This window comes from Pseudoliparis swirei, chromosome 7 (genome assembly GCF_029220125.1).
Source record: "Pseudoliparis swirei isolate HS2019 ecotype Mariana Trench chromosome 7, NWPU_hadal_v1, whole genome shotgun sequence".
Lineage (NCBI taxonomy): Eukaryota > Metazoa > Chordata > Actinopteri > Perciformes > Liparidae > Pseudoliparis > Pseudoliparis swirei.
The window spans coordinates 27,407,123-27,420,668 of NC_079394.1; the positions used below are offsets into that span (position 1 = coordinate 27,407,123).

At 43.9% G+C, this 13,546-nt stretch overlaps 1 protein-coding gene across 2 annotated transcripts; it reads left to right on the forward strand.

The window, feature by feature from the left end:
• Positions 1-131: 131 nt before the first annotated feature.
• Positions 132-13,343, forward strand: ercc8 (excision repair cross-complementation group 8). 2 transcript variants are annotated; one of them, XM_056418680.1, is made up of 12 exons: positions 132-455; positions 1,731-1,826; positions 3,123-3,224; positions 4,538-4,661; positions 5,585-5,666; positions 7,125-7,193; positions 7,297-7,363; positions 8,211-8,314; positions 9,781-9,932; positions 10,350-10,547; positions 11,900-11,995; positions 12,500-13,343. In XM_056418680.1, the coding sequence occupies exons 1-12, from the start codon at positions 379-381 to the stop codon at positions 12,569-12,571; spliced, it is 1,239 nt and encodes a 412-aa protein (XP_056274655.1). In that variant the 5' UTR covers positions 132-378; the 3' UTR covers positions 12,572-13,343. The 2 variants fall into 2 exon arrangements, with proteins under 2 accessions (XP_056274655.1, XP_056274657.1); XM_056418682.1 differs by having other exon boundaries at positions 9,781-9,905.
• Positions 13,344-13,546: the final 203 nt, after the last annotated feature.

The following is a 13,546-nucleotide window of genomic DNA, read 5'->3' on the forward strand; positions in this document are numbered from 1 at the left end:
ATTGTCACGTGGTCGAGAGGAGAAGGAATAAACCGGCTTGTGATTGGACGGCCGCACGCGACCGACCAATCACCGCGGTTGTCATAGGAAAGCTGTGACGTCACAACATGGCCGCCCCGCGTCCGGAGCTGCTGCGAAAGCGCGTTGAATAAATGTGAAACACGCGATACATTTTAACGCAGGGTGCCCTCATTTTAATGAAATAGTGTTATTTATCACATTTTACGTCGATGCAGGTCCAACCATGACTTGTTGCGCGCGCAATATTTTAATTTCGTTGTCGTTAACATGCTCGTTAGCTAGTGGGGGCGAAGCTTGAGTTCTGGTCCTCCTGCTTCGACGTCAACATCAACATCGGCTTCTCTTCCGGGAGAAGCGATGCTGGGGTTCCTGGCGGCGAGGCGGGCCGGCGTGGACGACCCGCTGCGCCTGAGACGTGCAGAGTCGACGAGGAGGTGAGAGAGAAGTCTCAGCAGCAGAGAGGACGGGGGATAAAGACTTCTGTCCACATTCACACTTCACATCGCTGCTCATGGAGCGCATGGACTCTTGAATTTGAGGCTGTGTTAAGTTGTTACAATGCCGAACTAGAACGGGCACTCGGTAGAGCGCAGACCTTCGCATATCACAAGATTGGGCATTGAATTATGAACATGTTGGCATTAGTTGCATGCCAATTAGATAAAATTATTATCCCCGGATAATAACCAATCATCCCACCAAATTTCATGCGATTCAAGAAGATGTTGACCTTTTCTTGACCTTTGACCCGATCGATCCCAAACTCTAATCAAATGGTCCCCGGATAATAACCAATCATCCCACCAAATTTCATGCGATTCGGTTTAATACTTTTTGAGTTATGCGAGTAACACGCATACAAATAAATAAATACACCTTCCGCATTTTAAATGCGAAGGTAAAGATAAATAAAGAAACAAGTTGACATCTACCGATATTTGAGAAACTTTTACTTTTACTTTTTTACTATGTTTTCGAGGGATTGGCTTATCAATTAGAATATTAACCCTCCTGTTACCTTTGGGGTCAATTTGAGTCAGTTCTGTCCTGCACTGTTTGTTTTGTTCGTTCTGTATTGTATTGTGTTGAAATGTATATTTTGTGTAAGCACTGAGAGACACTTTACCTAGTCAAAATCCTTGTTTGTGCAAACTTACTTGGCCAATAAAACTGATTCTGATTCTGATTCAATGTTTAACGTCTCTAAAAAAATAATTGACATCATTATTTTTGCTTCATTTTTCATGAATTTTCCTAATTTATTGGGGACAACTGGAAAAACACAAAATTCACATGATGATATGTTTTCAATGTCCTGAACACAACTTGTACGCATCGGTGTTCTTCGGGGTCAATTTGACCCCAGGCTGTTTTTCACTGTTAAACATATAAGAAATATCTACATTTTTATATATTTAAAGGGCTATTTAGGTAGTCAACAAACAAACATAAAGTACCTCACACTTAAACTTGGGAAACAATATTAATTCAAATAATTTTCTGGAGGTTTTAATGGCTGGGGTCAAATTGACCCCACGGGTAAAATATGTTAGTAAAGTTGAAGGTAACAGGAGGGTTAAAGTTTTCATAATTTTTTTACTTTTTGCTCTCTTTTCTACTATTATTATCAACAATGCACTCTGGCTTTAATGTCTATGAATGAATGCATTGTCCAGCAATGTTCATCACTTCCTTCTTTATCTTCAAAGGGTCCTGAGTCTCACGTTGAATCCTGACAGAGAGGTGGACAGAATCCATGGAAACGCCATCAACACCATCGACATTGAAGTAATAGAAGGCAGATAGTAAGTCTACTTGGTCCTCATGGGGTCTCTAACGGTTAACCGGTGTCACGGTGTACTGTGTTGTCGATATTGACGGTTATCATACAGCGTGGATTTGCATATCTACATAATTGAAGAAACTGAGTGAGTGTGTGTCAGAGTTAAAGGTACACACAGGTGCGGTGTGGCCGGGCGGCACCGACAGTATATAGGACTGTCTCAGAAAATTAGAATATTGTGATGAAGTTCTTTATTTTCTGTAATGCAATTAAAAAAACAAAAATGTCATGCATTCTGGATTCATTACAAATCAACTGAAATATTGCAAGCCTTTTATTCTTTTAATATTGCTGATTATGGCTTACAGCTTAAGAAAACTCTAAAATCCTATCTCATAAAATTTTAATATTTCCTCAGACCAAGTAAAAAAAAAGATTTATAACAGCTGAGTGTTTGTCAAGGCTCAGGAAACCCTTGCAGGTGTTTCGAGTTAATTAGACAATTCAAGTGATTTGTTTAATACCCTACTAGTATACTTTTTCATGATATTCTAATATTTAGAGATAGGATATTTGAGTTTTCTTAAGCTGTAAGCCATAATCAGCAATAAATCAGAATAAAAGGCTTGCAATATTTCAGTTGATTTGTAATGAATCCAGAATGCATGACATTTTTGTTTTTTTAATTGCATTGCAGAAAATAAAGAACTTCATCACAATATTCTAATTTTCTGAGACAGTCCTGTATATAAAAAATTGTATTAATTCACAAGACATGATTTAAAAAGCTCACATCTGATGTTATTTTTCATTGAATCGTTCTTGTACAGGTTATAGTGCTGCTACCATCGACACTAACATGATCAAATGTAACATATTACACACAAATGTAAAAAAAATGCTAATTATTATATTGTATAATAACAACAGCAATAATATTAACAACAATATTAACAATACTACATAATAAGCTGTAAACCCGATATCTTTTTAATCTCATACTTCTACTGCCCTCGTTGGAATTTACTATGACTGATTCATGAATTGCGTCGTAATCTTCCCCTGAAACTGTTCTACTATGAACAGCGACGTTTGTGAAACACGAGTCGTAGGTTTATCTTGTTTGCGATAAGATGCCGGTGAAATCGGGGTGAAACTAAGCATGGGGAAATCAGAATAATAAAAAAACTCAAGAGGGTAATCCCCAAACCGAAACCTTTCGCGGAGCTCTCCCGGCACGCGTACTTTGGTAGACTGGAATGTGGCGGCCGTGTTGGACGAAGCGATGCTAACCGAAGCCGACCGCCTCGTTGTCCAGCATGTTGTCCGGCGGAGCGGACGGAGTGATCGTCGTCTACGACCTGGAGAACTACAGCGGGAAACCACAGTACACCTGCAAGGCAGTTTGCACAGTCGGCAGGTAGGCGTGACGCCGATTACTGATTCTGTCCACCGGAGGGTGGCACTGCATCGAGTCCTCGCAGCACCAGGCTGCGTGGGCTCGTCACGGCCCCCGAGGTCAACTCGCCGTGAAGTGGCATGAATCTGAAAGTGTCTGATTAGAACTAACTATTGAAACTGTAAGGGGTATTATTATTCCGCTTTTTATTTTTGAACATTGGGGGCATATTTGGGGTACGTATCATACCCCAAAACTCAGCAAATTTGGCGAGCTCGTCAGGCTTGGTGAAAATAGACGGATCACATGGACCTCGAAATTCGGCTTTCAAAAATGGCTCTCTAGCGCCACCTCAAAGTTTGACCGGCGACGCCCCTCACCCAGTATGTTCAAATGACTAGTTCTTCGTTATCCAAGTCCACTTGGACCTGCTCTACAAAAAAGCCTCTCAGGACCCTAAGCTCCGCCTACTTAAATTTTCCGCCATTATGAATTTTGTGAAAAACACATAATTGGCATTTTCTCCGACATCCTGGGTCCGATTTATACCAAACCTATTGGAGATAATGATGATTGAAGCTATATCATCTAAGATGTCTCATCTTTTTTTAATTTTGTATTCTTATTTCTTACTCCTGTCAGTGTTTTTTTATTTTGTATTCAATTCAATTCAGTTTATTTGTAGAGCCCAATTTCACAAATTACAAATTTGTCTCGGAGTGCTTTACAATCTGTATACATAGACATCCCTGACCTTTGACCTCACATCGGATCAGGAAAAACTCCCAAATAACCCTTCAGGGGGAAAAAAGGGAAGAAACCTTCAGGAGAGAACAGAGGAGGATCCCTCTCCAGGATGTACAGAACAATAGATGTCATGTGACCAGAAGGAATCATTAGAGTTAAAACACATTCAATGAATATGACAGAGTGTATGAATAGTTCGTAGGCATATTCCACGATGGAGACCTCCAAATTAATGGTATTGTAAGCGGAAAAGTTCTTCAAAATGTAATTTAGTAAACTGATTGTGAAGCAGCTCTAATGTGAGCCATTGTGGCCTCAGGCTAAACTGATGTCAGAATGTATTGACGTTGCTCCGTGAATCATCTGCCATGAGAGCACGGCTGCGCAGGGCGACAGGAGAACGCAGCGTCGTTGTTTGCCATGTGAATCCATCTTAATTGTCTGCACAGGTCAGATTAATTTACACTACTTTACTGTGCTGGTACACGTCTGTGTTTTTGTGTTTTGAGCATAATTGGTGGGTAAGTGTTTTGTATTTTTTAAATGTATTAATCCCGTCACATTTGTATTTATTAATATATGTTTAGGTCAAATCGGCACGTCCACAAGTTCAGCGTGGAGACGGTGCAGTGGTATCCTCATGACACGGGCATGTTCGTGTCCAGTTCCTTCGACAAGACCATGAAAGTCTGGGACACCGAGACTCTGAAGGTCAGGAATGCCGCCCGTCGTCTCGGTTACTTCACGGGAAACGTCAGATCCACTGAGTTCCCGGTTTTTAAGGAGCACCACCAGTGAGCAGAATCGGAAACACTTAAAAAATGAGCTGTATAATCTGAAAGAGCTGAATCAACATATCCACTTATATGGATGTCCCGAATGACCTGCTAACTCATTTGAGAATACCGTCGTTTATCAAGTCACTCAAGTGACATTTGTTTTCTTCCATCTCCGCCACCCTTTCTCTCCTTTTTTTTGTGATCCTTTCACAATCTCTTCCCCGCACTTTTCTTATTTTCGACTTCACGCTTTCTGCCTTTCTGTGCCACGTCGTCCCACACGGCCCCGAGCTGCGCTCGAGTTACGCCGGCACCACGGTTACCTCAAAAGGTCGGGGAGGGGACAGAACAGCCTTTCATTCGTGCTACTGTTTATATCTGTGTCCCACACACACACACACACACACACACACACACACACACACACACACACACACACGCACGGCTATTAAATTAATTACTGTGGTTTTGCATTTGCACATTAGTGTAAGCGTATCATTGGTGTGTGTTTGCATGGTGTATTTGTGTGTGTGCGCCCCCCCTCCCTCATTGGCACATTGACAGATGGGGCACAGAGAGGCTTTTTATATTTGCTGAAGAATTTGCATTGTAACCGCCGCTGCTGCTCGCATGAGCTGCGGAGCCCCCTCCCCCTCTTTTGTTTTCTCCTCATCCATCCTCTGAACTATCTGCGGTGCATTCATCCGACGGTGAAACTTCGAGGCGGGGGCTTTATTTAAGGTCACGGCCGTGTGCGTCACCGCGAAATTGCGATTCTCTTTCGGCATACAGAGTCCTCGCTAAACTCGCGGGGAGCTGACCACCTTCTCTCACTCTCACTTTCTCATTCTTCAGCCCGCCGAAGTGTTTGAGTTCGAGGACAACGTCTACAGCCACCACCTGTCCCCCATCGCCAGGAGGCACAGTCTCATCGCAGGTGTGTGACGAACGCAGCCTCCGCTTCCGCTGACCTCAAAGAGGAAAAAACATGTGGAATTCACGGGGTACCTGCGCGACGGCTTACCCTGGTCCCCCCCCCCCGGGTTGTGAAGTCAGGGTTCGTACGGTCATGGAAAACCTGGAAAAGTCATGGAACTTTAATATGGTCATTTCCAGGCCTGGAAAAGTCATGGAAAAAACTTAAATCATAAAAGTTTGGGAAAAGTCATGGAAATTTGTTAAAATCACATGTTCATTTACGCCGAGTTTGAAATAATTAATACGTTTATTTAAAGAAAGAATCTCAAAATAAAAGCTGCCGTACGCTCTCGATACGCAACATTTTCAAAAATGTTCATGTTTATACCGAGAGTTCAGTTTGGTCATGGAAACTTGGTTTAAAGTCCTGGAAAAGTCCTGGAAATCCATCGGTCAAAATGTGTAAGAGCCCTGTGAAGTGACGTGCACCCAGAGGTGTCAGGAGTGTGTCAGGAGCTGGTCGAACATGGATTCCCATGTCAAGAAATATTTTGAAGAATCTAGTTGCCACGTTGCCAAGCAGGACCGACGGGTTTCTCGTGCCTGAGTGTATTTGTGCATTAATCAGCACATCCACTTCTTTTTATGCTCGATGTGCATTGTGTCCTTCTCTCTCTGGGGTGATGCACATGTCTGCCAAACAAGTAACAGACATCTTTGAAGTCTTCTCTTCGATCCAAGAGACGGTTGAACGTGAATTCGTTTTGGAAAACGTTAAAAAGCGTTAACTGCTCGCGTGCCCTCGTCCCACGTGCAGCTGGGTGTGTCGGCTCGCGCTTATCAGAAGTTCATATCAGTTAGTCTTTATTTTGACCACACCTTGGCAGGGCGAATCTGAAACTCCCCGTTTTACAGTTCTAAAGCACCTTATAGACACGTTGTAGAAGATTCTACGCACACATTTATCACCATATGGAGAGTTTAACAATATTGATAAATAGGATTATTACCTTCGCATTCGAGAATGCAGAAGGTTATGTTTTGATCGCCGTGTATTTATTTATTTGTATGCGTGTTCCTCGCATAACTCAAAAAGTATTAAACAGAATCGCATGAAATTTGGTGGGATGATTGGTTATTATCCGGGGACCATTTGATTAGATTTTGGGATCGATCGGGTCAAAGCTCAAGGTCAAGGTCATTTAAAGGTCAAAATCTTCTTTTTACCATAGCGCGGTCAATTTGTATCCAATTGGCATGCAACTAATGCCAAAATGTTCATAATTCAATGCCCAATCTTGTGATATGCGAAGGTATGCGCTCTACCGAGTGCCCATTCTAGTTTAAACTGTAATCTTCCACTTTAAAGGTTGCCTTCTATTAAATGTCTTTTTTTTCACCAACCAAACCAAAACATAATAATGGCCGTCTTTTGAAGCTCCTCCAGAAACTGTCTTTTTGTCTCTGTGTTTTTCAGTTGGCACCAAAGACCCTAAAATCCAGCTGTGTGACCTGAAGTCTGGGTCACGGATTCAGGTTCTTCAAGGTGAGTGAACCCGACCACACACACACACACACACACACACACTTACTTTTTCTGCTGCGGTTATTTGTTCCTGCACAGATAAACCATAACGTTCCCCCTGCAGGTCACCGGGCGGAGGTCCTGTCTGTGCGGTGGTCGCCCAGATACGAGCACATCTTAGCAACCGCCAGGTAAGCTCAGCTCCCGCGGAGGTCGAGCCTCGTTTGTTCGTCGGCACATCGAGGAGTTCTGTCGGCCGCGGGGCGATCCCCAGCACGCCGTGTGCCAGCAGCTCTCGTCACCTCGGCGCCGGCCCACCTGGCCGCGGCGCGGCCACATCGCCCTGTCACTGTAGCATATGGTAGAGACAGTCCGCACCTGTTTTATGCTACATTAGACCTGCTAATTAACCCGTTGGGATCGGTGTGCCGCTCTCCCCGCGGACCACAAGTGATTTTGAAAACAACTGTTACCGAGAGACACGGATGAGTGGATAATATTCTATTATGGAGCAGCATGTGCCCAACAACAAACACTGGTGTGACACGTGTGTGTTCGAGCATGTGTGGTACCTACACATACATGTTGTATTTAATGGGATGATCACACGTCTCCTTATTACCTTTGCATTGAAAATGCGGAAGGTTATGTTTTGATCGCCGTGTATTTATTTATTTATTTGTATGCGTGTTACTCGCATAACTCAAAAAGTATTAAACCGAATCGCATGAAATTCGGTGGGATGATTGGTTATTATCCGGGGACCATTTGATTAGATTTTGGGATCGATCGGGTCAAAGGTCAAGATCAAGGTCATGAAAAGGTCAAAATCTTATTTTTTCCATTGCACGGTCAATTTTTATCCAATTGACATGCAACTAATGCCAAAATGTTCATAATTCAATGCCCAATCTTGTGATATGCGAAGGTATGCGCTCTACCGAGTGCCCGTTCTATTTTTTTAATTGTTCATCGGACTTTTTTTTTTATTAACCAGGAGACTGTAAAACTAAAATGATTCCCTCATTTCCCTCTCAGTGCAGACAGCAAGGTGAAGGTGTGGGATGTGCGGCGGGCCTCTGGCTGCCTCTTCACTCTGGATCAGCACAACGGAGACAAAACCAAAGCCGCCTCTGAAGCCGGTACCGTTGCCTCTCTCCCTCTCTTTTTCCCCGCGCCCGTTTTTCCCTCATTCGCGCAGCGGGCGGGGCTCTCGGCACACCGCGTCCGGCTTTATTTCGAGAAGTAAAGTACCGCTCCTGTCAGACGGCCTCCTGGGTGCAGTCGTTGGTGGGAAACGTGGGTTTTGTTGGCGCATCATCGCGTCGTACATTTCCCCTCCCTCAACCGTATCGATCCGCCAATCACTGTCCGAGATGTCCCGTTAGCAACCCGAAGATACGGTGGGTACTTCATCGTGGCGCTGCACAGATTCCAGGGTTCGTACGGTCATGGAAAACCTGGAAAAGTCATGGAATTTTTAAATGGTCATTTCCAGGCCTGGAAAAGTCATGGAAAAAACTTAAATCACAAAAATGTGGGAAAAGTCATGGACATTTTTTATATTCACGTGTTCATTCACGCCGAGTTTGAAACAATGAATATGTTTGAGAAAGAAAGACGCTCAAAATATAAGCCGGCGTACGCTCTCATACTGGCGGCGCAATTTTTTTCTCCCCGCGTTGCAAGTGAACGCACCTTATTTGGAAAGTTTGCTGGTCATTTGTTTAATTTAATGTATACTGTATGCTTTGGAATTCACATTGTTTAAATACTAAATGTTCTCACTCTTTCATGTACACTACCGTTCAAAAGTTTGGGGTCACTGAGAAATGTCTTTATTTTTCAAAGAAAAACACTGTTTTTTCAATAAAGATAACATTAATCAAAAATACACACTATACATTGTTAATGTGGTAAATGACTATTCTAGGTGGAAACGTCTGGTTTCTAATGAAATATCTCCAGAGGTGTATAGAGGCCCATTTCCATCAACGATCACTCCAGTGTTCTAATGGTACATTGTGTTTGATCATCGCCTTAGAAGACTAATGTCTGATTAGAAAACCCTTGTGCAATTATGTTAGCACAGCTGAAAACAGTTATGCTGGTGATATAAGATATACAAACTGGCCTTCCTTTGAGCTTGAAGTTTGAAGAACAAAATTAATACTTCAAATATTAATCATTATTTCTAACCTTGTCAATGTCTTGACTATATTTTCTATTCAATTTTCAATTCATTTGATAAATAAAAGTGAGTTTTCATGGAAGACACGAAATTGTCTGGATGACCCCAAACTTTTGAACGGTAGTGTATAAACCGAGATTTCAGTTTGGTCATGGAAATCTGGTTTAAAGTCCTGGAAATCCACTGGTCAAAATGTGTAAGAAACCTGAGATTTACTGTCAGCATAGAAGAGGATATGAGGTGCAAATTGGCCCAAAATGTCTTTCAGTATCAGCTTAAGAATTTATCTCGAGTCACAGAACGCTTCTTCTCAGTGACCGATGCGTCTGATGATGCGTTTGACATTACAACATTTAGTATTTTCTGTTTTGTTGTGGAGGAGGAAAGAGATGACGTGTTTGTCCCGTGTCCCACCAGTGAACACGGCTCATAACGGCCGAGTGAACGGCCTCTGCTTCACGGCCGACGGCCTCCACCTCCTCACCACGGGGACCGACGACCGCATGAGACTGTGGGATAGTGCTACTGGGGAGAACACACTGGTGAGGGCTACTGGGGAGAACACACTGGTGAGGGCTACTGGGGGAAACACACTGGTGAGTGACGCACGTCTCTCAGTGACTGATCGACATGAGTTACACAGTTTCTTGTCATCAATCTGAAACTTTTAACGTCAAACTGGAGCCGTCTGAGTGCTGCAGTGAATATGAAATCCAGAGAGTTAATTCTGTTAGAATACTGTTGCAAAATAAGCTGCTAGCTGCTTTTTAAAAAAATGTTTCGACTGTTTGGTTTGGAATCGTGAGGGTCGCCTTTTCCCCTTTTCAAGGGCAACAGGAAATTATGACTCCTGGCAATATTTTCTAAACGTTTTTTATATTCTCCGGTGGTGTTTCCACGTGAACAAGGGAAACCTCTCGCCCGGTTGAGCGTCAGAAGCCGTTCGCCGCCTGAACCTCGCCCTCCGCCCCCCGTGTGTCCCTCAGGTAAACTACGGGAAGGTGTCCAACAGGAGTCGCAAGCGGCTCCAGTTCGCCGTGTCGCGCGGCTGCGGCCCGGAGTTGGTGTTCGTGCCGTGCGAGAGCTCGGTGGCCGCGTACGCCGTCCACACGGGGGAGCTGCTCACGACGCTCCGGGGGCACTACAACAACGTCGACTGCTGCGAGTTCCACCCGGACTACCAGGTGAGACGCGTCCCCGGGCCCAGGCGGTGGCCGTCCCCTGCATCTGGTGATGTCACCGCCGCGAGGGCCATTAGAAATGTGCAATCGCCACGGCGGGCTCCAATGAGCCTCTTCCCCCAGACGGATGACACGGGGAAGTCGACGTTCCCTCGGCTTTACTGGGCAACTATAAATGCAAATACCCGGCGGCCCCTCGGCGTGATCCCGGCCCGCGCTGTCGGCCTGAACGTCGACCGCGTTGTGTTCATAAGGCGAGCGGCGGTGTTAGTTTAGTTTCTCCTGCTGCTGCCCGTTGCCGTGTTGGAGGATAAAAGGGTGAAAAGTTCATTTAATAAAGGTATGGAAGGTCATGTGTACATTCACACAGGCAACAGTGGTTTAGGCATTGCATCATTGTGATGCAATAAGTTAATCATAACAATTATAAAATGAACACATTTACAGGCATTAAGAACAGGACACTGGATAATAGCACTGCATCGCCAAGTGACCACAACAAGTACAAGAGCTGTCAATATTTAGAAATTTAGCAGGACTTCACTATTTATAAATGTATATATATGTGTATATGTATGTATGTGTATACATATATATATATGTGTATATATATGTATGTGTGTATATACAGTATATATGTATATATATGTATGTGTATATATATGTATGTGTGTATATATATGTATGTGTATATATACACATATATATATATATATTATTTCTTATTATTGTTTTTATTTATTTATGTTCACAATGGAAACACATGTCGGCCACAGAGTGACACGATATGATTAATGTCTGACCAACAAATATGTTTTCCTTCGAAGCTGATGGCCGATACCTCTGTGCATGTCGTCATCTTCATCCCATCATTCTTTTACTGAACAAGCCAAACCAACGACGGTCATCTTTCAAGTCCATCAACATGCCTGTTCAGTTCTGTATTTTTACGAAGCGTCAAAATATTCAACAAACATCGCCACGTTTCCATTTCGTGGAAGTCTTGTGAAGTACTAAACCCATTCAGTGGAACCGGCCTCCTCGTGAGCTGATATGCAAGACAGGAATGCTGCTCGGCAGCGCGTCACTCCGGGGAGTTCAGGATCTGGTCCTGAAGGTCGGTTTCCTGCCTGATGTGATGACACTGATCAGCTGCGTCCCACATGGTCACCACCGTCGCGTGGACACAGTTTTTTGCTCGTTAATTATTTTGACTCTTGGTCCCGCTTGACACGCTCGTCAACACGCCGGCGTCCCCCCGGTGCTGACGTCACCGTTTGGAAGTGCGTTTCAGGGGGCAGCTCGGCTTTAGTTCTCCCGACACTGTGTGAATCGGCGTGTCTTCCTGTGTGTAGGAGCTGTACACTGGAGGTAAAGACTGTAATATCCTGGCGTGGATTCCTGTCCTGCGTGCCGCAGACGTGGAGGAAGAGTCAAAAAGTGCAAATCAGGTACAATCCCCCAAAACAGGAAGCACGGCGTGGGAAAAGACATATTGTAAATATTGGCGGAAAACATCTGAAATGCAAAACATGTGCCGAGTGTTTTGTGTCCTGGTGTTGTTCATGATGTGATATATGATATGATATGATAAGATATGATGAGATCTTCCTTTATTCGTCCCACAGTGGGGAAATATCAAAAATCACTGCAGCGGTGCACATCAGAGCATCAATGAAAATAAATATAAAACACAAAACTAAATACTAAAAACTAATACTAATACTAAATATCCATGGGTATAAATATACATGACGATCCAGTAGCAGTGTTACTTTGTCTGTCTGAGTTCTGCCGGCACACGCTAAAGGAAACCAGTCATGTTCCCACATTCCAGCCGATCTCCTCACATCTGAACTCGTCTGTGTCGGATGTGTTTGTCGTGGATTCAGTTTTAGAGGATGCGTATCTTAATTCGGACGTGGCGTTGACGGTAATGTCTCGATTCCTTCCAGGCCGCCGCAGCTGCAGACCCGCCCTTGGTGAACCCGGCCTTTCGGGACGCGTGGAGCAGCGATGAAGATTGATGCTGGCGTTTTGCATGCCGTGGTCGCCGTGGTCACGCACGGCGGCCGGCCGTGCAAAGGAGCTCACTCCCTTTCCGATTTAGCTCGTGGAGAAGAAATGACAAGTTGATGAGGGTCCTCGGACCCCTGTGTCGAGGGAAATGTCTCAGATGAAGGCCTTAAAATGTAAATGAATTGTGTAAATAATTGTACCACTTTTTATACACAATGCTATAAATAATGTTTTTTTTCATTTTCATGTTTTCTGTTGAATTGTTTTTTCTTCTTTTATTTCAATGAAAGCCAACATGGTCCTGTGTGTGTGTGTGTGTGCGTGCAAAGTACATTTCAAGTAGTGACTGACCTGAATCCTCACGTGGGAGTATCCATTGTCCTGTTGTCTTTCCAGCCAACATGTGCATTTGTTTATAATTGTCACTCCTTGCTGAAACTCGCTGCAGTGATCATGAAACGTATCCTCTGACTCCGCCTCCTCATCGTTTTACATCGTGTCTTGGTTGCCACGAGGACACATTGAACCCAAATAAGGTTTAATACTGATCCCTTAACAAAAACACACAGACCTCGTTACCCTTTGTCATAAACCATTACTCCTTACTCGGTCCAGTGATTTTCTTTTTTTTTAAAATATGAAATGTGACTATCCAAGATACCGTTCCGGTCATATAATGTTTCAGCTGGCTCTCTTCTCCCTGGAAATACCTGACGTGTCTTGATTGTACAAGCTTCAGTCTTGTATGTTTCACAATAAACACACTGATTGCATCTGTCACCAACCTGTGTGATCCTCCTGCGGTGTTGAGGGAGGCTGTGGAAGAAGCTGCTAAGCCCCGTGTGTGTGTGTGTGTGTGTGTGTGTGTGTGTACACACTGAAACCAAGTCATTGAATATCCTGTAATATTACAAAATCCCGACATAGCTCCGGATGAGCCATAGCTCAAGCATGAACTAGAAACGTTGAACCGCGACCTTGAC

What these genes read in the sequence shown, in the direction of transcription:
- ercc8 (XM_056418680.1), top strand. Translation starts at nt 379, where the DNA reads ATGCTGGGGTTCCTGGCGGCGAGGCGGGCCGGCGTGGACGACCCGCTG. An exon ending in CAAAGCCGCCTCTGAAGCCG is followed by an intron (nt 8,315 to 9,780) that starts GTACCGTTGCCT and finishes GTGTCCCACCAG; the next exon opens with TGAACACGGCTCATAACGGC. An exon ending in AGTTCCACCCGGACTACCAG is followed by an intron (nt 10,548 to 11,899) that starts GTGAGACGCGTC and finishes TCCTGTGTGTAG; the next exon opens with GAGCTGTACACTGGAGGTAA.